This window comes from Kwoniella newhampshirensis, chromosome 5, assembly GCF_039105145.1.
Source record: "Kwoniella newhampshirensis strain CBS 13917 chromosome 5, whole genome shotgun sequence".
Lineage (NCBI taxonomy): Eukaryota > Fungi > Basidiomycota > Tremellomycetes > Tremellales > Cryptococcaceae > Kwoniella > Kwoniella newhampshirensis.
In genome coordinates this window covers 411,985-430,425 of record NC_089959.1, presented here as the reverse complement: position 1 = coordinate 430,425, position 18,441 = coordinate 411,985, and the positions used below count along the sequence as shown (strand labels likewise).

Genomic DNA, 18,441 nt, shown 5'->3' with positions numbered 1-18,441 from the left:
CATGATGTCTCTTTCTTCTCGTTCATCTTTACTTGCAAGGCAATCCATCTTGTTTCGGGAATCCACAACCAGATCGTTACCAGTACGACCACTCATACCTGCTCAAATCCAACCACAACTCCCGAAAAGACCATTTACTTCGAGTAAGATCATCAAGATGGGAGACGACAAGAAGATCATCACCGCTTATCCTGTACGTGTGACAAGGCAAGGCAAGACTGCATGCTTCGTTCCTTCCCTTCCAGTCAATACGCCCTTCCACTTCTTTGCTCTTCCTTTTTTTGTGCTCCTCCTTCCTCCTTTGAGAAATGGGAGCGAGGGAGACCGCTGACCTCTGCGCTTTTCCTCTAATAGGAGCTCACCAAGCTTCCCAAGCAATCTCAGACCCTTCCAGGTCTCGATGTCGACATGGAACCACTTGCCGAGTTCACCCAGCTGGAGTGCTGGGACGACGACGGAAAGCCTTTCTTGAAGGAGGTGAGTCCCCCATCCATCCCCACGACTGGAGGCGGATGATATAGCACGGAGTAGAGCCGGGCTGATATTGTTGGAGATGCTCAGTATGTCGGAGTGGGCAAACTCAAGGGCAAAAAGGCTTTGATCACAGGTGGTATGTTGTCCACTCGTCCCCCCCTACTGGGGAAGAAATTCGTTTGACCTTTGTGACGATAGGTGATTCGGGTATTGGTCGAGCTGCCGCGCAACAGTTCGCAAGGGAGGGTGCGGACGTTACTATCGTCTATCTCCCCGAGGAGGAAGTCGAGTGCGTGTCCTTGCCGAAGCTGGTCATATCAACGGGAATCGCGATACTGACTCTGGCTTCGTTTCTCCCTTCTTCTCGTCAAACTTATCCGTCACCCCTTTGAACGCCTTGAATTCCAATTCACAGCGCCAAGAACGTAAAGGAGGCGATCGAGAAGGACGGTCAACAATGTCTTTGTCTCCCATACGACCTTATGAAGGCCGAAAACTGCAAGCTCATCATCGAGAAACACATGGAGAAGTACGGCAAGCTCGATATCCTCGTGAACAACGCGAGCAAGCAGATCATGTCGGAGAGCGTGGAAGAGATCGACGTGAGTTTCAATCGGGATCAAAGGCATCTTCCAAGGTACTGAGATTGGTCGGTGGCTGATTAATGTGATTCTCTAGCTGGAGAATGTCGAGAGCACTTTCCGAAGCAATATCCTTGCCATGATCGCCCTTACCAAGTGTGTTGTGTATCTTGCATACTACGTTGTGGATCTGTATGCTGATCTTTTCCCCTGTAGGTACGGTGCACCTCACATGAAGCGAGGTGGTTCCATCATCAACACATCTTCCGTCACTGCCTTCAAGGGGTCCCCCAAGATGCTCGATTACAGCGCTACCAAGGGTGCCATCATCACCTTTACCCGATCGATGGCCGTCCAGCTTGCGCCCAAGGGTATCCGAGTCAACGCCGTTTGTCCCGGTGAGCATATTATTTCTGCGTCGTCTTTTGATGGAGCTCTCGTACTGACTATGGTGATCGCACTAGGTCCCGTTTACACTCCTCTCCAACCCGCATCCCGACCTGCCGATAACATGGAAGGTTGGTCTGTCGGTGAATTGCCCCTTCACGGTCGGGCCAGTCAGCCGGCAGAGATGGGACCTGCATATGGTAAGTGCAATTGCTGCTGCTGCAAAGACATGGGGGTACTAAAGGAATGCCGTTGTAGTCTTCCTCGCATCTGCTGACGCCAACGCTATGACTGGTCAACTCATGCACTTGGTAAGTGTCGGCATGATTGTATCGATGAAAAGTCAATACTGATCGTTGGATGTGTCCTCGCCTCGCAGAACAACGGTCAATGGATCGGCTAAGCTATTGTTGTTTTTCGAAACCAAACAAACCAATCAAATCCAAAAGTGTAGCATTATCAGCAGTATTTTAACAATAGTATGGATGACATGGCGCATGGTGTAAGAATGCCACCGTCCGAGACCGTCCACCGTGCCTCCCACGTCCGTCGGAATGTTGCATTCGTCTATCACATTCTGGGCCAGATTAATTTTGCTTGCAATATGTGGGGATAGGATCAGATCTAATTTATCGAACAGTAGATCTGTGAAGGCCGTTTGACCGAGACGGTATGAGCTGGACTTGCTAAGATCCACTGAGGGAAAAGGTGTAGATTTGGGTCGGGAAGATCATCCGTTAGTAGATATATGTCTGAGCTGATGATCTGTTGCTCTTCCTACTTTCGGATCCTCTGACTTGCACTGTGATAATCATATCGAAACCGTCTGTCTCTGTGAATGTGATTGAATATCGGGTCGACACTCGAAAGCTAAAATATGTCGAACAACAGCACTCTTCAGCGTAGCGCCAGTAAGTTACGGGAATGGTCAATTCCCTTGTCCATCAAAATCTCCTCCTCACCTTCGGATTCTCCCCTACCTCCCCCTCGCCTCCCCTCTTCCCACTATCCTGTTCGTGGTTCTCTCGTCTCCTTCCCGCCTCGTCTCCCTTTCCCCTACACCGCCTCTATTCGTTTTCTAAGATGAGAACGGGCGAGTGATCAAATTACATATGAATGGATGACCCGACTCATGCGGTGCGATTCAGATCTCCAGAAAGCGCGCAACGGTATAATCACCCGTCGACAAAGCTGGACTGGACCGGGTCTGTTGGCTGAATCTACTTGTGGCTGTTTTGGAAAACAGTGGAGTATGCAGGTGAGTCGCAGACGCGGTCTGAGCCTCAGCGCGTCAACCTTTTTGCTGGATGAAGTTATGAGGGATGATGAGATGGACGCGAAACGGTTGGCCGGGGCCTCCGCTCCCCTCTGATCAGGAAGGGGCAGCTCGACCAGGCAGGCTAGGCTGAGAACGATCGAGCGCAGGATAGACAGTGGATGAGAGATGGAGACACACGCGAGATCTTGAGGATCGGAATCGGAATCGGAACTGATGAGATTTCATCTTATCAAGTGGGGATGCTGCGGCGGCAAGTCGAGAGATGGAGATGGAGTGAGGAAAGTAAATTACGGTCTTCCCAATGTGAGTCTTGAGGAATGCCCGGTTGTTCACCTGCAAATCACACTGCTGATACGGTATACATGTCCAGTGTCGAAGCTGTAACTACTGCGGTCCGAGAGTGTACGCTAGCGAGCATCCCTACCACCGCTTCGAGGTATTGATGCAGCGTACTCACTACAGTAGTACTTGTACTGCAGTTTTCCGTCACGCTCTTGCGGTACATCCACCTGTGCCGGACTTCCGTCCTACTTCTCTCGGCCTGTTGATCTCGCACATGCTCGGGCTTTTCGATCCTACGCCTGCGACTGTATGATGACAATTCGCATTTATATGCACGAGATCGTCGCCGTCGTTGAGGTTATGCATGATGCAGCATTCGTGCCATCTGCCCGCCTGCCACTCTTGATAAGATCAATTTGACCTTCAGGCACGGATACTGTAGCACAGCCTGCCCGGAACAATCACGACGTGCGACGATGCGATGCAGCTATTTAACACGAGTGTCAGAGGGCGAAGACGTGTAGGACAAAGGATCGATCACACTCGTCGCCGTTCTCTTCACAAGTTGTCAGGACAAATATCTTCCCCTCTTCACACTCCCAAGCAATTTCGAACCAAGCATGGGCCAATACGACATGGACCATTTCACGGGCTCCTCTTCATCGGGACACGACGACGTCCAGACTCCCTTACTCTCAGAATCGGCGTCAGATCCACCTGCCTATCCGCCTGATGGGGTGTACAAGTCGACGACGACAACCAGCGAGAGAGACAGAGAAGAGGTGAGGGAGCAACAGCCTGCAGCAGTGCCAACCATGAGTGAGTCGATTTGGAACCCATCGATGCCCACTGGAAGAATGAATTCGTTCATCAATAGCAGTAGACCACCCAGCTGACATTATTTTCCTTCGCCATCTTCTCCTTCACCCGATATCTCAGACGCCGCCGCCGCTGCATTCAACGAAAGGAGGAGACAAGGAATGGAGAGACCTCCTCAGAACCCCGGTGAATTCAGATTGGAAGTGTGTTGGGGTCTACTCTTCCTCCAAGTGAGTCGAAACTCGAAACTCGAAACTCGATTGTCACCGTTGGATGCAAGGGACTGGAGATCTAGCTGAAACGATTCCTGTGCTTAGTGGACATGCTGTACACCTACTCAACTGTGTTTCAACAACTGGTGTAATGTGAGTCTTGCGTTCTGTTACCGTATCATCTCGGAAATCTCGCTCTTGACGAGTTCACACCTTCGGACATGTTCGACTGGGAAATGCTGAATTACCTAGCCTTTACAGTGCAGCGGCTAAATCTGCTCCGACTCCTTTCGACATTCGTCGACCCGTGGCTCGTGAAAGGATTCTTGGCAGGGATCGTGGAGGTTTTGTACTGCTGCAGACAAGGTTGTTAGGTTGTCTGTGACGCAGGACCGATGTCAGACAAGGTTGTATGGTCGTAATACAGTCGTGTGTAGCGAATGATCATGTGGACAAATGGCCCCTTCTCACCCAGAGTGGATCGGGCAGATGTTGATGCGAGGCTTCGGTCGTGGAACAGTGAGATTATGGCTCTGTTCAGTTCAGAGTCTGATGGCTAGCAATCAAGGAAATCAGACATGACATACTCCTGGTCCCGGTCGTCCTCGTCGGTGTCGCTAAATTGCCAACTCACAGCTACACACGCCTCTGACGGCAAGGCGATCACAGATTCTGTACCTTGTCTGCCATTTCCTTGCCAGATCAACCAGAATCAAGTGGCGTCGATCAAATGAGAATGAAGATATTACTAGGTTGTCATCCCCTGTCACTCCTCTGACCAGGACGCAGATACCCAATCATTAACTTAGACGTCGTTCCCGGAGTGGAACGACGTCCACTCGGATTCTTGCGCTCGTCAAACATGGGCCGAGGAGCTGAGACCGTCGGATCGTCGCAAGACAACCCCATTCACAAAATATAGTAGATCGTCTGGTTCTTGATCCCGATCCCGGCAGCAACCGTTCTTCGACCTGATCCCCGATTGGCAATGGTACGCTCGATCAACATCAGTGACTTGTCTTTCGCCCACTGTCCAGCCTCAGATGTGTGAGTGAACTCCAATAGGAAACCACAAATGTCATACCTATTTACTCACGTTGCCACTGGCCGGTCGTTCAGATTCCGACTGTGATCCGATATCTCGTCAGTCTGAGTGTGTCCCTCGGCAGAAGGGCGAGGAATGCGAACGTAAGTTACGATGTGTTGGAGCTGTTTCACCCTTGAGGACCTGGTAAAGTTGATTTTCCATCAATTGTTTTCGCGTGTACATTGGGGTCTGGGTCGAGCACGAGTTTGTATTTGTACGTCTTCCCGTCAATGAGTTATTCCTAACTCACAGCAAATTTCCTGTCGAAAGGCATGGAAAAGATGGGATTTGGTCTGTGCAAGTTTGGAGGTACCATCAGCGAGAAAATAGAGGACCGACCAATCAGATTATGCTGTAATTCAGCTTCGGTGGGCCGAAAGCTCTCAACAACAACCCGGTCAACGAGAACCTCAGTCCAAAAATCACTCAAACGGCGGGAGGAGAGAGCTGTCTGTGAGATGAACTGCAATCTAGCCATCACTGCAGGTAGTCATGTAATGGCGCCAAGTCCTGTCGGATACGCCAGCTCACGTACCCGCCGCGGCAGTGTACTGCACCGTATATACAACATTCATCGATCATGACATTCGTCGTATCACTCGTTAACATCGTACCATTCCATGCTAAAGTTTCTCCTTGGCCCATACTCTCCGATCTTACACTCTAACACCTTTACTCCTGCCTGAGCCTGTCCTTCCTAAACCACCATCCGAATCAATGCCTCTTACACTTCCGCCGCCGCCCTCACCACTATCCGCTCCTTTACCCGCCTGCAGAAGCTCCAACAGCCCCGGCATCAAGCTATTCTGTCTGCACAGCAGAACCAACTCCTTACCCGTCTGCACGTCCACCATACCACTCTGCCTGTCTGTGGGATTACCTCCTCGAGTAGCTTGCAATGGTCCCAAGTCGTATTCTTCTTTCATGGCATGCTGAGTATAAGCCACCGACACTGACCCACTACGTCTTCGATCCCCGCCACCGGCGTTCGAAGAAGAATGTTGGTTGTTGTCCAAAGACTGTTGCTGCCCGGCTCCACTAAGCGATTTTATTCCACTTGAAAGATTAGTTGACGTTAGAGCCAATTTATCGTCGGGAGGAATCAAAGCATCTCGTAGAACCTGGATGGAAACAGCCTCAGCTGTTTGTCGGATCTGCTGTCGAGTACCGGTGATGGGTTGCGACTTGATATTCTTCGTCATTCGTATCTGTCGAGCAAATGTCTTGCCCCATCGCGCCCGGACTTCAGGGTCTTGAACACTGAAACAGTATTTCCTTTTCAGACCCGTATGACTGACGAAAGCTACGTGGAACGTATTTCTCATGAAAGCCCTCTCCACAGTGAAGTATCGGGTGTTTCCAAGTTCGGCATAGAGAGCGCTAAGAAGATGGTGGGTATGAGCTTAGCTTCAAGACTTTGCGGCAACCCCCGATTTGCTACTCACGCATTAGTGCCCACTCGGTCAAACAAAAGTGACTTGGTACCCAGTGAAACTCCTCTCACTCGGAATGACCCTTCATTCGACTTTGTATAGTCCAGAACTGGGGGATCGAACTCGAGTCCTTCTCCGAGCAATCTGATCTGGAAACGAGGATCTGGAGAGGGTATACGAATGTAGATCTTGTCTGACCAGGCGTTGTAGGTCAATTTCGGAGGGATACGAGAGGGTGTAACGGAAACCTCTCTCGCCAAGGCGCTCTCGTCTGCTGAGAGCGCTTGTACGAGAGGCGCTGATCTGATAGATGCGTAGATATCTGAAAGAAGAGTAACCGAGACCAGATTCCGCGGATCTTTGCTCTGGAATGCACTGAGAAAAGTGTCCCGTGTGATAGCATGGTTGGGGAGTGCGAAGCCAAAGGTGCTGTAGAGGGCGTCGTTGAATTGCATGATAGCGAACACGAGATCGACGGCTAGGTCCCGATGATATGTTACGACGTCCTGATTCGCATCGTGATATCTCCGTGCAAAACCCTGAAGAAGCCTTTCGCACGATGTCGGTTCAGTCGGCAGTCGTAGGGAAAGCAAGAACATTCTCAAAGCTTGGTCGATCCGCACGCCGGTGAAGTGGAATCGATCGATGAAGGCGTTTATTAGCTTTTCGTTTCCGGCCAAAAGATGTCCGACCTGCGCCTTGTCGAGCTCTGGTGTCTTGAAAATTAGACTGGCCAATGTCATCGAGTCAACTCTTGAAGTACTCCGCTCGACTAGATAGCTGCACGCTGCGGATGGGTCTTCAGCGAACCGCTGGATGAAGTTTGTGACCACGGGATGTCGCTCTGGCTCGGTAGTAGGCTCTTCCCCAAACCCACTAATAGCAAGTTTGTCGAGACTGACAATAGACTTGACAATGTATCTCATGTCGAGGGTCGCGTGAACTCCATGGGTGATTATAGGCTTGGCGATGACGAGTATATCATTGAAGAGGAAAAGGTATCGGTCTTTGACGGTCTGCGCGGGCCATCAGCGATCAAAATTCGGACACACAAACGCCAGCCTAACTCACATGGACATTGACGACCTGCAGCACCTGACTCGCCAGCAAGAGCTTTCGAGGGGGATCGTCCAAAATGTCGGGCCGATCCGGATCATCTGGGCCTAGCGCTAGCACCTCGTCCATTCTGCTCAAGACGTCCATCGACTTCTGGGGAAGTACATCATCGCCCTCAGGTGCCTCGTCTCCTGGTTCCTCCTCCAGTACGGATGATACAACGTCACCTCGTGTAGCAGTGAACCTTGTGTTACGACTCCCTTCTTCACTACCTTCTGGTACGACTGACACCGAAGGCGATATCGAGCGATGTCGAATCGGCTTGATGGTCGCGGGTGGTGGTGGAGGCGCTGCGAACGGATCGATGTCCGAGGATATGACCATTGCACCTTGCCCCAGCGTGTTAGTATCGCCATGATGGTCAACCGATGTACTATTCTTGCGGGACAGGCTTCCGGATGATCGTGGAGACAGTTGCTGGCCAAAAGCCTTACTAAGCCATCTCCTCTTGGTCACGCTGTCGGTAGACGCTCGACGAGATGAGACGTCTTGTTGTGGCAACGGAAGAGCGTATATGGAGTCTCCACCCACTCCGCCGACTGACGATGAGGAGCGCTGTAGACTTGGTACCACCGAGTCAGAAACTTGATGAAGCAACTTCGGAGGTTCCTCGAGGAAAGAGCCATTCTCGCTGTTCTTGCGCGCCTCCAGCTGAGCCATACCGGGAAACGGTGAAAGCTTCGAACTGTGAATTCGAGGATCACTCAGATTCGCTCGCGGCAGGAAGGAGACTTGAGACGGGTCGTTCGAAAGTTGGTGTTGAAGAATGACACTAGTCGCTGAAGATTCGGATGGCCCAGCGATTGAAGGTGCGAGTGAGCTGACCGAAGGTTGGTGTTGCGTAGTTTGGCCGCCATTTCTGCTCATTGATCTTGAGACGCTGACACGTGAGGGCGACACCGATGACTCTGACCCTCGGCGACTGGCTCCAGCGCCGCGATGCCTTGGACTTGTTGGAGGACTACCATTGGAGCTGGTAACAGAGCTCCTACTCTGACTTCGTTTCCGCATAGCCTGCTTTACAGTCCGCCCAATCTTGGCAGAAATGCTGCCAGACTTTTTATGATAGTTGATATCCGTAGGGACCCGTGTCTCTTGATCTTCCTTTCCACCAACCTCCTCCCATGACATCGCGCTGTCAGGTCGGCCAGAACCTCGTGAGGGAGGTGAGATTTGATCACCCTCAGTGTTTTCATTCGGATGGCTTTCTTCGCCTGCGTCGTGCTGATGCACGAATGCAGAAGTTGTATGCAACGCCGGGGAGTAAGTGAAGGTCGCCTCTGTATGGCAGAACACCGATAAGCAGGAACTGGATACAAGGACCTGAATCGAACTCACGATGCTCCTTCGCAGGAGTTCCCCAGTCACTCCCTTCCACCTCCGAAGGCCAATTGTGCTCCACAGGTCTGTCGATGCCTCTCAAACCTGCTACTCCTGGTCCTCCTGTGCCACCTACCACGAACATCATCGAGTCCAAACCGGATAGGGTGGACGATCCTGGTGACTGACTCCCTTGCATAGTGCTCTGAGTCGAGGTCGAACTATGCGGTGTATAGCGAGTTGGTGTAGCAAAGCTGGGCTGTGGTGGAAGAAGAGGGGAATCATCGTCCACAGCATCCTCTCCTGACGATTCCCCTTCGTCTGGTCCTGCATCAGCCTCTAGTTGTTCGACACTTGCTTCTACCTCCTCATCGGCACTTGCGATTGCAGGAATAGGTTCCGCAACGGTACCGACAGCGCCCCGAGCTGTGCGACTCGACAAACTGCGCCGCAGATGTGACTCATATTCGAATGGTTCTTGGGTCGAAAGCATGGTACCGCGCGAAACAGATCGGTCGGGGACAACGAGCAAATCGTGGCCGTTAGAGGCGTTGTCCGTACCAGCGAATGATCTTTTAGACGGGCGATCAGCAGGAGTCAGCAGGTCGTTGTCGGCGGTTCCATTCTCCACATCAACAGATTCCTCAACAGATTGTCTCTTAGGGTCGAAGCCACCAACGTCTCGCCCTAGAACGGCCTCGGGTGCAGCTCTTCGTTCCTCCCAAAGTCTCCGGACTTCTTCCTCTTCCTTCTGCCTAGCTGCTTTTCGCTCCGCCAAACGCTCGACCATTCGCCTTCCAACGGCACTTCTCCTTTCCTCTCCCATATTCGATGACGAAACGGTGAAGCTGCGCTGAAGACGGGGTCTAGGTTCAATGAAAGAGGTAGAGACATCGTCATTGGCCTTTGCGCTTGTAGATTCGGTGTAATCGTTCTGCGCGATCGGCATGCCTAACATACGAGGTGCGCCAAGAGTGCCGGCACGTTGCAGACTGACGCCAGCGCGAGAAGGTGAATCCTGCAATGCATGCTCGTCCTTCCAGGGCGAACTTCTCCCTCCTGTCAATTTGGACATGGCCTTGGCTCTCGCTGCATTCGAGTTGGACCGTTGTAGGGTACGAAGCTCGCCGAGAGTGGGTAATGGACTAGGGGTATTTCGACCTCCCGGGCCAGGCACTGGCCCAGAAGAATGTGGATAAGGGTTGGGCGACAATCCAGTCGGTGTCAAACTAGGCAGGTAGGATTGAGCCAGCTGCATTGCAGCACAGTCAGGAGTAGCACCTGCGGGCGGCGTGTTCGTGTAGTACGGTGCAGCCATCGGGGAGCTGTAAGGAAGGTGAGACTGGGTTGTCATGTGGTAAGAAGAAGCTGCGGACGCGGAGCGTTGCATGCCGGCAGCCATGGGTGATGGGTAAATATTAGCATGGTCGAAAGAAGTATCGATCGGTGAAGGGGACAGAATCTCTTGATCGTCACTTCTGCCCGGAGAGACAGGCGGTACAGATGGACCAGCCTGAGGGGAGTCGAATGAACGAATGTAATCATCTGACGGTTGGTCAGGCGGCGGGCCATGGGCATGTGCTGTCGGTATTTGTTGGCCGAGGGAAGGTCGTCGACCGGTTGGCGTACGTGGAAGGGAAGCAGCACGCTTGAGCTTTGCTATAGCCTGAGACCTGACTTGTGCATTGGAAGGAGGGGAGGTAGGTCGATGTTCTGTACGCGAGTTCGAAGGGGAGGACGGACGCGAAGCGTAGTAGTGATTGGTTGGTGAGGTAGACATGGTGGTTGAATGCTAGGGGGTCGGAATTGAGGGGGGGGGGATCGGTGCTGATTGCATACACGCGTCTTTCTGTCCCTCAGATCATGATGGTATAGCAGTGATGAGGTTGTCTAGGTAGTTGTGACGAAGGAAAGATGTTGGACACACAGAGATAGCGAGAAGGAAAGGGGATATGAAACGTCGAAAAAGAAAGAAAGCAGTCTGTCACCACACCGCAACTTAAAAACACAGCGAATCTTGATTTCCATACCAAACTCGCTTCAGGAACGATACCAACTCGCTGTTGGATCCTCTTTCTCTGCCTTTCTCTTCTGTGAATCCTTCTCACCTCATCTGCAAGATCATCATCGTCTCGCTTACAGTCCCAACCTATCACGGTACGTATCGAGCCCACCAAGGGCCATCCCTTAAGAAGGTCTTCTCAGAAATCGAAAGAATATGATCACTCTCACCCCTCTTTCTTCTTCGGCGGCTTCCTCCTCATCGTCCGAACCAGTATGCTACCTTTTAGAGCTGGACGAGGCCAGGATCCTCCTCGATATGGGTCAGAGAGACTACAGAGCAAGTGCAGCGCAGACGAGCTGGGAATACGAGGAGAAGGTCCGAGAGTGAGCGACGGAATATGTTGTCAATGGTTTCTTATCTTCCCGCTCGTGCTCATAATACATCTCATCCTTTGCTTAGACTGGCACCAACGTTGTCGCTGGTCCTACTGTCCCATTCCCCAACAACCTACCTATCATTATATCCCTATGCTCGAGCGAGATGGGGATTGACATGTCCCGTCTATGCTACCCAGCCAACTGTCGAGATGGGTCGAGTGGTCTGTCTGGCCGAAGTAGAAAGTTGGAGATCAGAATGCCGAGTCGAAGCTGCAGACTCAGTAGATGGTCACACGGAAGGCGAAGTGGAAGGAAAGAAGCTGGATAAGGGGAAGAGACCGCTTCGCGGACCCTTTGTTCCCACTGTCGAGGAGGTTCATGAGGCTTTTGATTGGATCAAAGCCATTCGATATAATCAACCATTACATCTTGGAGGTGAGCACATTCTAGCGACTGACATGCACAAGAAGGTGCGCTCGCTGATATCATCGGACTAGGCGATTTGGCACACCTTCTCTTGACTCCTTTCCCGTCAGGTCATACGCTCGGTGGAACACTGTTCAAATTAAGATCGCCTACTTCTGGTACCGTGCTATACGCTGTGGGCATAAATCATACCAGCGAACGACATCTGGACGGAATGGTCGGGGGTCAGTGACAGTAACCTGCTACTGCCCTAGGTGTAATGATCGCTGATATGTATTCGTTGGGTAGCTCAAAACGGCCCAACAGGATACGCTGAAGGAGTGATGCGGCCGGATCTGTTGATAGTTGAGGGCGGACGGACATTGGTCACTAATCCTAAGAGAAGGGAGAGAGAAACCGCGCTTCTTGGTGAGTCCCCAATGACATGTACTCCAATGGAAAGCTGCTGACTCTTTTCACAGAGCTCGTCACCTCCACTCTGGAATCCAATCACTCCGTCCTGCTCCCCTCTGATCCATCACCCCGTCTTCTCGAACTTCTTATCCTCCTTGATCAGCACTGGACTTTCAAACTCAATCCACTTGTCAAACGACGTCCAGGCGTCCCACAGCTGCCTCCAGGAGAAGCATGGCCGTATCCGTTGTGTCTTGTTAGTCGGACAGCGCAAGATATGGTTGCGTTTGCGAGAAGTCTGATCGAGTGGATGGGTGGGGTGGTCAAAGAAAGTGGTGGAGAGGAGGTCGTCAGTGATTTGAGCGGGAATCGCGGAAAGAAAGGCAAGAGAGGAAGAGGGGCAAGAACGACGCTGGGATCCGAGTATGGCGCTCTTGACTTCAGGTGAGCTGTCGGCAACATCTGATCGGGAAGCGTTCGTTAGTTGACTTGTCACTTGCAGACACGTGCAATTCTTCCTGAATCCAATGGATCTCCTTCACGCGTATCCTCTAATGCGGCCGAAACTGATAGTCGCCATTCCTCCGACCATGTCACACGGTCCCTCACGATTCCTCTTTACGGCGTTGGCAAACACCGAAGGCAACCTGATCCTGCTGACCTCGCGTGGGGAGGATCGAACCTTGGCTAGAGAGCTTTACGAGCAATGGGAGGTCAATCAGAGTTTTAGTGCAAAATGGGGACAAGGAAAGATCGGATCAGTGCAGTCATTAAGTGGTCAATTGAAAATCGAGGTGCGTAGCCAAATGTATTGCAAAGGGACAGAAGTTGATTTGCCCCCATACAGATGGAATCCAAGGTCCCACTGGCAGGCGCCGAATTGGAAGCCCATTTGGAAGCGGAGAGGTTACAGAAAGAGAAAGAAGCAGCTCATCAAGCCGCCGTTGACCGATCTCGTCGAATGCTTGAAGCGGACGATCTCGAGTCTGACTCAGACAGTGACTCGGAGGGCGAAGCGGCCGCAGACGGAATTGTCGTACGAAGAGCGGAAGGTGCCAACGCTTATGCAGGAGACGGTGAAGATGTGCGAACCATGTCGTTTGATATCTTCGTCAAAGGACAGCAGATGAGGGTCCAGAGAGGTGTGGCGGGAGAGATGGCGCGATTTAGAATGTTTCCCTTTATAGAAAGAAAGGGAAGGAAGGTGGATGCCTATGGCGAAGGTTTGGATATCGGACAATGGATGAGGAAAGGCAGAGAGATCGAAGAAGAGGGGGAGACTGAAGAGGTTCGAGAAGCCAAGAAACGAAAAGAGGAGGAAGAAGAGCGCCAGGTGAGCGTTTTATAACAGCACACGAGGTATCAGACTGACATCGAATATCGGGATTCACAGCAACTTCCGCCCGAGCCCCCTTCCAAATACGTTAGTGAAGAAGTGACGCTCGAGTTGCGTGCATCGGTCTTTTTTGTCGACATGGAAGGTCTGCATGACGGGCAATCAATCAAGACTATCATCGCTGATCTACAACCGAGGAAGTTGGTGAGTGTTCATGGCATGATCTCCAATGGATTGAAATCACTCATCCGGCTCGCACGCAGATTGTCGTACGGTCCCAAGAAGATTCCACACAAGCCTTGATCAAGTTCCTTGACTCGACAGCGGGCGTCACGAAAGACGTCTCTCACCCTTCTGTCAATGAAGAGATCAAGATTGGGGAACATGTGCAGTCGTACTCCCTCACGTTAGGAGACAGTATCTCGACTGGCTTGGCCAAGAAGTGGTCCAAGGTGAGACCTCGCAGAGTTTCCTGTTGATTGAGACGTTCCTTACGCTGAACAATCTCCTTGGTCTCGCAGTTTGAAGGCTACGAAGTGGTCATGGTGGACGGAACGATTGCTCTGTCAGCTGGCTCAACTATTCCCACACTCGAGTCCTCATCCTTGGTCAAACCGATCGTCAAAGAAGCTTCTGCTGAAGCAGGTCAGGAGGCGAATATAGCGGAAGTGGATGACGTCAAGCCAGATCCTGATGCCGCACCTCAGCCCGCGGAGGATGTCAAGCCTACGCCCTCGCAGCTCCAGGAGGAAGTCAAACCGACCCCGACTCTGGCGTCTTCGGTCGTGGTACCTTCTGCACTGACTCTTCCCACATCCTTATTCATTGGCGACCTTCGATTGGCACGTCTGAAACACCGTTTGTCGACACTAAAGCCTCCCATTCCAGCAGAATTCGCAGGTGAAGGTGTTTTGGTATGTGGACCTGGTATACATGCAGGCGAAGGGGGAGCGAAAGGCGGGAGCATTGTGGCTGTGAGGAAGGTCGGAGAAGGACAGGTAGTCTTGGAGGGTAGTGTAGGCAGAGTCTATTGGGAGGTCAGGAAGGAACTGTATGACGGCTTGGCGTTTGTCAGTGCGGCCTAGGGGTTGCATGTGACGAGGACATGGATCCGCTATGCATGGTGTCATGAACATCTTATTGCCAGCAGTAAGAACGAGTGCCACATTGAGCGGAAAACCCAAATTTCTCCGGAATGGCCACCCACCTTAGCTCCCGTCGTCAGTAGTGAACCAAGTCGTCAATGGATCCATTGGGCGAGGTATCTTGCTTCTTCATTCTCTCATCACTCACTATTTCGAGACAATCGCACCGAGCACATCTTCCCTATCTGATCCGCGCAGTACCTTGCTGGCATATCGTAGCTGGTGGACTCAACAGGTGTTCTTGCCTCTCATCACTTCGTCCGGCTCGGCCTATAATAACACGAGACATCAGTCAAAATGGGTGGCGGTGATCTTAATATGTGAGTCTTCTGTTTTGAGTGGACCTTTCTACCATTCCAACCCGCCCAGAATGCGCAGTACTGATCTCGTATGACATAACAGGAAGAAGTCTTGGCACCCAGTGCTCTTGGTCAATCAAGAACGGGTCTGGAAAGCTGAGAAGGCAGCCGTAAGTCACTCTCTTTATCTATCCTATCTGCTCATATATCTCTGACGTCGACTGTTTCTAGAATGAGGAGAAGAAGGCTCTCTCTCAACTCCGCAAAGAACGAGAAGAAGAGAGACAGTTGTTAGAGCTCCAGCGACTGCAAGAGGCCACAACAGGGAAGAAGAGGGTTGAAAAGTTGGATTGGATGTATGCGGCTCCTGGTTCCGAGGGAGGTGCTCTGGGCGGTCAGAAAATAGGAGAGAGGGAGATGGAAGAATATCTCCTGGGTAAAAAGCGAGTAGATGAAGTACTTTCTCGAGGCGACAAAGATGTAAGCTTTCCTCGAAACCAAGAATCCTCTGGTAGACGATTAGCTGATCGCGGTCTGTCAACAGGTTGGAGCTGCCAGTCGCGAATTCATCGCTTTGCAAAATGCCAACAGCGCTCGAGACACCGCTGCGAAGATCCGAGAAGATCCTCTCTTAGCTATCAAGAAGCAGGAACAGGCTGCTTTGGCCGCGTTGATGAACAGACCGGATATCAGGAAGCAGTTGAAGGCCGCTAAGAAGGCAAAAGAAGGCGGAGATACGAAGGAGGACAAGGAGGAGAAGAGGGCTAGAAAGAAGGCCGAGAAAGAGGTGAGCTTAACGCTTCTCATGTCTTTCAATCGACCAATGGCTGCAAGCTGACTTTCAATTCGCTGGTAAGGAAAAACGGAAGGCCAAGCACGATTCCAAGTACCGACAGTCACATTCTCGATCACACCGAGATTCGAGATCACCAAGATCAGATTATTCGGACGAAAGACACAGACGAGACTCTAGTAGACGAAGACGGGACTCGTTTGACTCGAAAGATGAAAGGCGAAGGCGTGACTACCATCGTGATGGATCGAGGTCGAGATCAGTGTCGCCGAAGCGGGAGAGAGATTACCGTCGACATGATGCGTCGCCGAGAAGGAGCTACCGAGATGACAGTCCCAGACGGAGAAGAGAAGAAGGACGGGATCGTTATCGTGGAGATCGAGAGCGAGACGATCCTCGTATCCCACCTCCACGACAGTACCCTACTGGCAATGTCCACGATTCTCGGGATGTCAAGCCTCATCCATCTCGACCATCTGCTATGGATCTTGCCGATAGACCCACATCTACTTCTCAGTATCAATCTCGACCGCCGCCTCCAGCTCCAGCTGCCAATGGCAACGGTAACAGTAGCACGTTGGAGGAGCAACGAGCAGCTCGACTGGCCGCCATGTCAGCTTCGGCCAACCAGCTCTACGAAGAAAGAAGTAAGACTCTGGCGCAGAGAGCAGAGGAAGAGAGAAGGGAGGCAGAGCGAGAACAGAAGATGCGAGCCAAGTACGGTCAAGAGCAGGCCAGCGCGGGCTTCTTCAAGGAGCAGAGCGGTCTGGGATTGTCGGAGACTTTGGCCAGGAGAGCCGGTAAGGGATTGTTGAAGGATATCTAGACGCGTTGTATGTCGCTCGCTATGTATGTATATCATTGTGTTATATGGACCAGGTCTCGCGCGTGCTCGAGCACGGCACGTATGTCTTATTGGACGTGCATCAGAGACGACTTCTGCAGGCCCAGTACACTAAGTTGGGTCATGCGCAAAGCCCGAACTCATGTCGTCCAAACAGATCTTCTGGAGATATCTGCAGCATGATCTATTCTAAACTAAAGGGGGTTTCGAGAGTTCATCCCAGGTCATCGGCAACGACACACTGATTATAATCGATGTTTTTGGATGATTCTGGTGGCGAGCACAGTGCTGACCTCGGTCTACACTGCTGTCACCTCTGCCTATACCTCAGTGCGACGATAAGACCTTGCATATATATGGGATAATGTATACTGTAGATCGACAGGTCGGTGAACGGAGGTAGTCACTGCTTTCACGCTGCCTTTGCCTCCACCTTCTCGAGTTCAGTCCGACGCGTAGCTAGCTGGAAAGGTCAATGTTGATTTTGATCGCTGCAGTCGGTATATCCAGCCGATTTTGCCCCGCTGCTTGTATCGTCGCCTCCAAAGGCATTGACCAGAGAGCGTAGATCAACATGACTACAAGCATCACTGTGAGCTGCCGTTCACCACATCGTGTCGTCATGCTAATGCAGTACTGACTCAATAATCGCCTACCCTTCCTTCACCACCATCTCTCTCGATCATCAACAAACTTGTCCCGCCTTTCGCCTTCCTCCAGGACGCACGATACAATGTCCTACACCAAAGCGTCTCACACACGCTATCGCTCTCCTTCGACGACCCTCCTGAAACAGGATGGTCCGTCATGCCCGGCTTCGACGAATCTCTGTCCATCCCACCCCACCTCGAACCGCCCAGATTGGACGCGGACGAGACCCTCCCGAGCATGTTACATCCGAGCTATCCATTCGGTCGACCGGTCTCACTCCGTTCTTCGGCGTCGATCTCCGGCATCGGCATCGGCGTCGGAGGCGGAGCTGGGAGAGGAAGGGGGATAGGAAATCTGTTGGGCACGATCACGGTCGTGGGGGAGGGTGGGAGACGGGAGGGTGGGTTTGGATTGGGAAGAGATGGAGGTGGAGGAGGAGGATGGGACGAATGGGGGTTGGAAGATGTTGTAGAGAATGAAAGGAGGAAAGAGATCCCTCCAGGTATGGCGGTGAGTCGTGTCGTACTTCCTCTTCTGTCAAGACAACTGTGCCCTTCCCCTTCTTCTCCTCTCGATTGCTACTTGCATCTGTTCAATGTCGACGCTGATGCTGATGCTGATGCTGATGTTTCTCGTGAAAACGCATCACTGACTGACACCACGCTCTTCGCTCCCTTCTGCAGGGCGCAAAACGTCCCCCTTCACCACCCTCTCCCGCTCTCCGACCATCCCACGTCCCACTCCCCCGTTCACTCCACCTTCGCCACCTTCTCGAACGTCAACAACAGGCATCACCGGCCGTCCCAAATGACGGCTTCGACGCTCCCGTACCTAACGAGACGTACGAGGAAGAACAAGGAGGTAATAATGGTCAGACGGCGAATGGAGTTGGAGTCGAAGGTCGGGACGCACAGGGACAGGGACAGGATCAGGAGGGTCAAAGAATCCGACAGCAGGGTCAAGTGGGCGATAGAGGCCGTGGTCAGGGATTCGACGAGGACGACGAAGGTGACGGAGGAGATGGTGAAGTTGGAGAGGAGTAGGCGGGAATACGGGGCGAGAGGCACAAACGACCCAGGATAGCGCATCGTTCATGTTGTACTGTATTTGTATATATGTATGCATCGAGATACATCATTTTCCCTCCATCACCCGTTTCCCTGTACAAATTCCTCCTGCAGC

General features: G+C 52.0%; 6 protein-coding genes across 6 annotated transcripts; 5 read left to right on the top strand and 1 right to left on the bottom strand.

Moving 5' to 3' along the window:
• Nucleotides 1–157: 157 nt before the first annotated feature.
• Nucleotides 158–1,845, top strand: IAR55_002742 (uncharacterized protein; the record flags this gene model as incomplete). Its single annotated transcript, XM_066945855.1, has 10 exons — nucleotides 158–193; nucleotides 355–477; nucleotides 562–610; nucleotides 673–763; nucleotides 890–1,076; nucleotides 1,153–1,211; nucleotides 1,272–1,453; nucleotides 1,520–1,642; nucleotides 1,701–1,753; nucleotides 1,822–1,845. The coding sequence occupies 10 exons, from the start codon at nucleotides 158–160 to the stop codon at nucleotides 1,843–1,845; spliced, it is 927 nt and encodes a 308-aa protein (XP_066803356.1).
• Nucleotides 1,846–3,623: 1,778 nt separating this feature from the next.
• IAR55_002741 (uncharacterized protein) lies at nucleotides 3,624–4,307 on the top strand (the record flags this gene model as incomplete). The annotated part of the gene is made up of 4 exons (XM_066945854.1): nucleotides 3,624–3,822; nucleotides 3,943–4,052; nucleotides 4,140–4,187; nucleotides 4,296–4,307. 4 exons carry the CDS (start codon nucleotides 3,624–3,626, stop codon nucleotides 4,305–4,307), a joined length of 369 nt encoding a protein of 122 aa, XP_066803355.1.
• A 1,470-nt stretch (nucleotides 4,308–5,777) lies between these two features.
• Nucleotides 5,778–10,770, bottom strand: IAR55_002740 (uncharacterized protein; the record flags this gene model as incomplete). The annotated part of the gene is made up of 4 exons (XM_066945853.1): nucleotides 5,778–6,501; nucleotides 6,567–7,570; nucleotides 7,626–8,950; nucleotides 9,009–10,770. The coding sequence occupies 4 exons, from the start codon at nucleotides 10,768–10,770 to the stop codon at nucleotides 5,778–5,780; spliced, it is 4,815 nt and encodes a 1,604-aa protein (XP_066803354.1).
• A 438-nt stretch (nucleotides 10,771–11,208) lies between these two features.
• IAR55_002739 (uncharacterized protein) lies at nucleotides 11,209–14,612 on the top strand (the record flags this gene model as incomplete). Its single annotated transcript, XM_066945852.1, has 10 exons — nucleotides 11,209–11,378; nucleotides 11,455–11,807; nucleotides 11,870–12,022; nucleotides 12,087–12,206; nucleotides 12,260–12,635; nucleotides 12,694–12,985; nucleotides 13,039–13,524; nucleotides 13,585–13,731; nucleotides 13,791–13,979; nucleotides 14,049–14,612. 10 exons carry the CDS (start codon nucleotides 11,209–11,211, stop codon nucleotides 14,610–14,612), a joined length of 2,850 nt encoding a protein of 949 aa, XP_066803353.1.
• Nucleotides 14,613–14,969: 357 nt separating this feature from the next.
• Nucleotides 14,970–16,590, top strand: IAR55_002738 (uncharacterized protein; the record flags this gene model as incomplete). The annotated part of the gene is made up of 5 exons (XM_066945851.1): nucleotides 14,970–14,992; nucleotides 15,075–15,141; nucleotides 15,203–15,451; nucleotides 15,516–15,758; nucleotides 15,829–16,590. The coding sequence occupies 5 exons, from the start codon at nucleotides 14,970–14,972 to the stop codon at nucleotides 16,588–16,590; spliced, it is 1,344 nt and encodes a 447-aa protein (XP_066803352.1).
• Nucleotides 16,591–17,182: 592 nt separating this feature from the next.
• Nucleotides 17,183–18,302, top strand: IAR55_002737 (uncharacterized protein; the record flags this gene model as incomplete). Its single annotated transcript, XM_066945850.1, has 3 exons — nucleotides 17,183–17,200; nucleotides 17,329–17,769; nucleotides 17,943–18,302. The coding sequence occupies 3 exons, from the start codon at nucleotides 17,183–17,185 to the stop codon at nucleotides 18,300–18,302; spliced, it is 819 nt and encodes a 272-aa protein (XP_066803351.1).
• Between the last annotated feature and the right edge of the window lie 139 nt (nucleotides 18,303–18,441).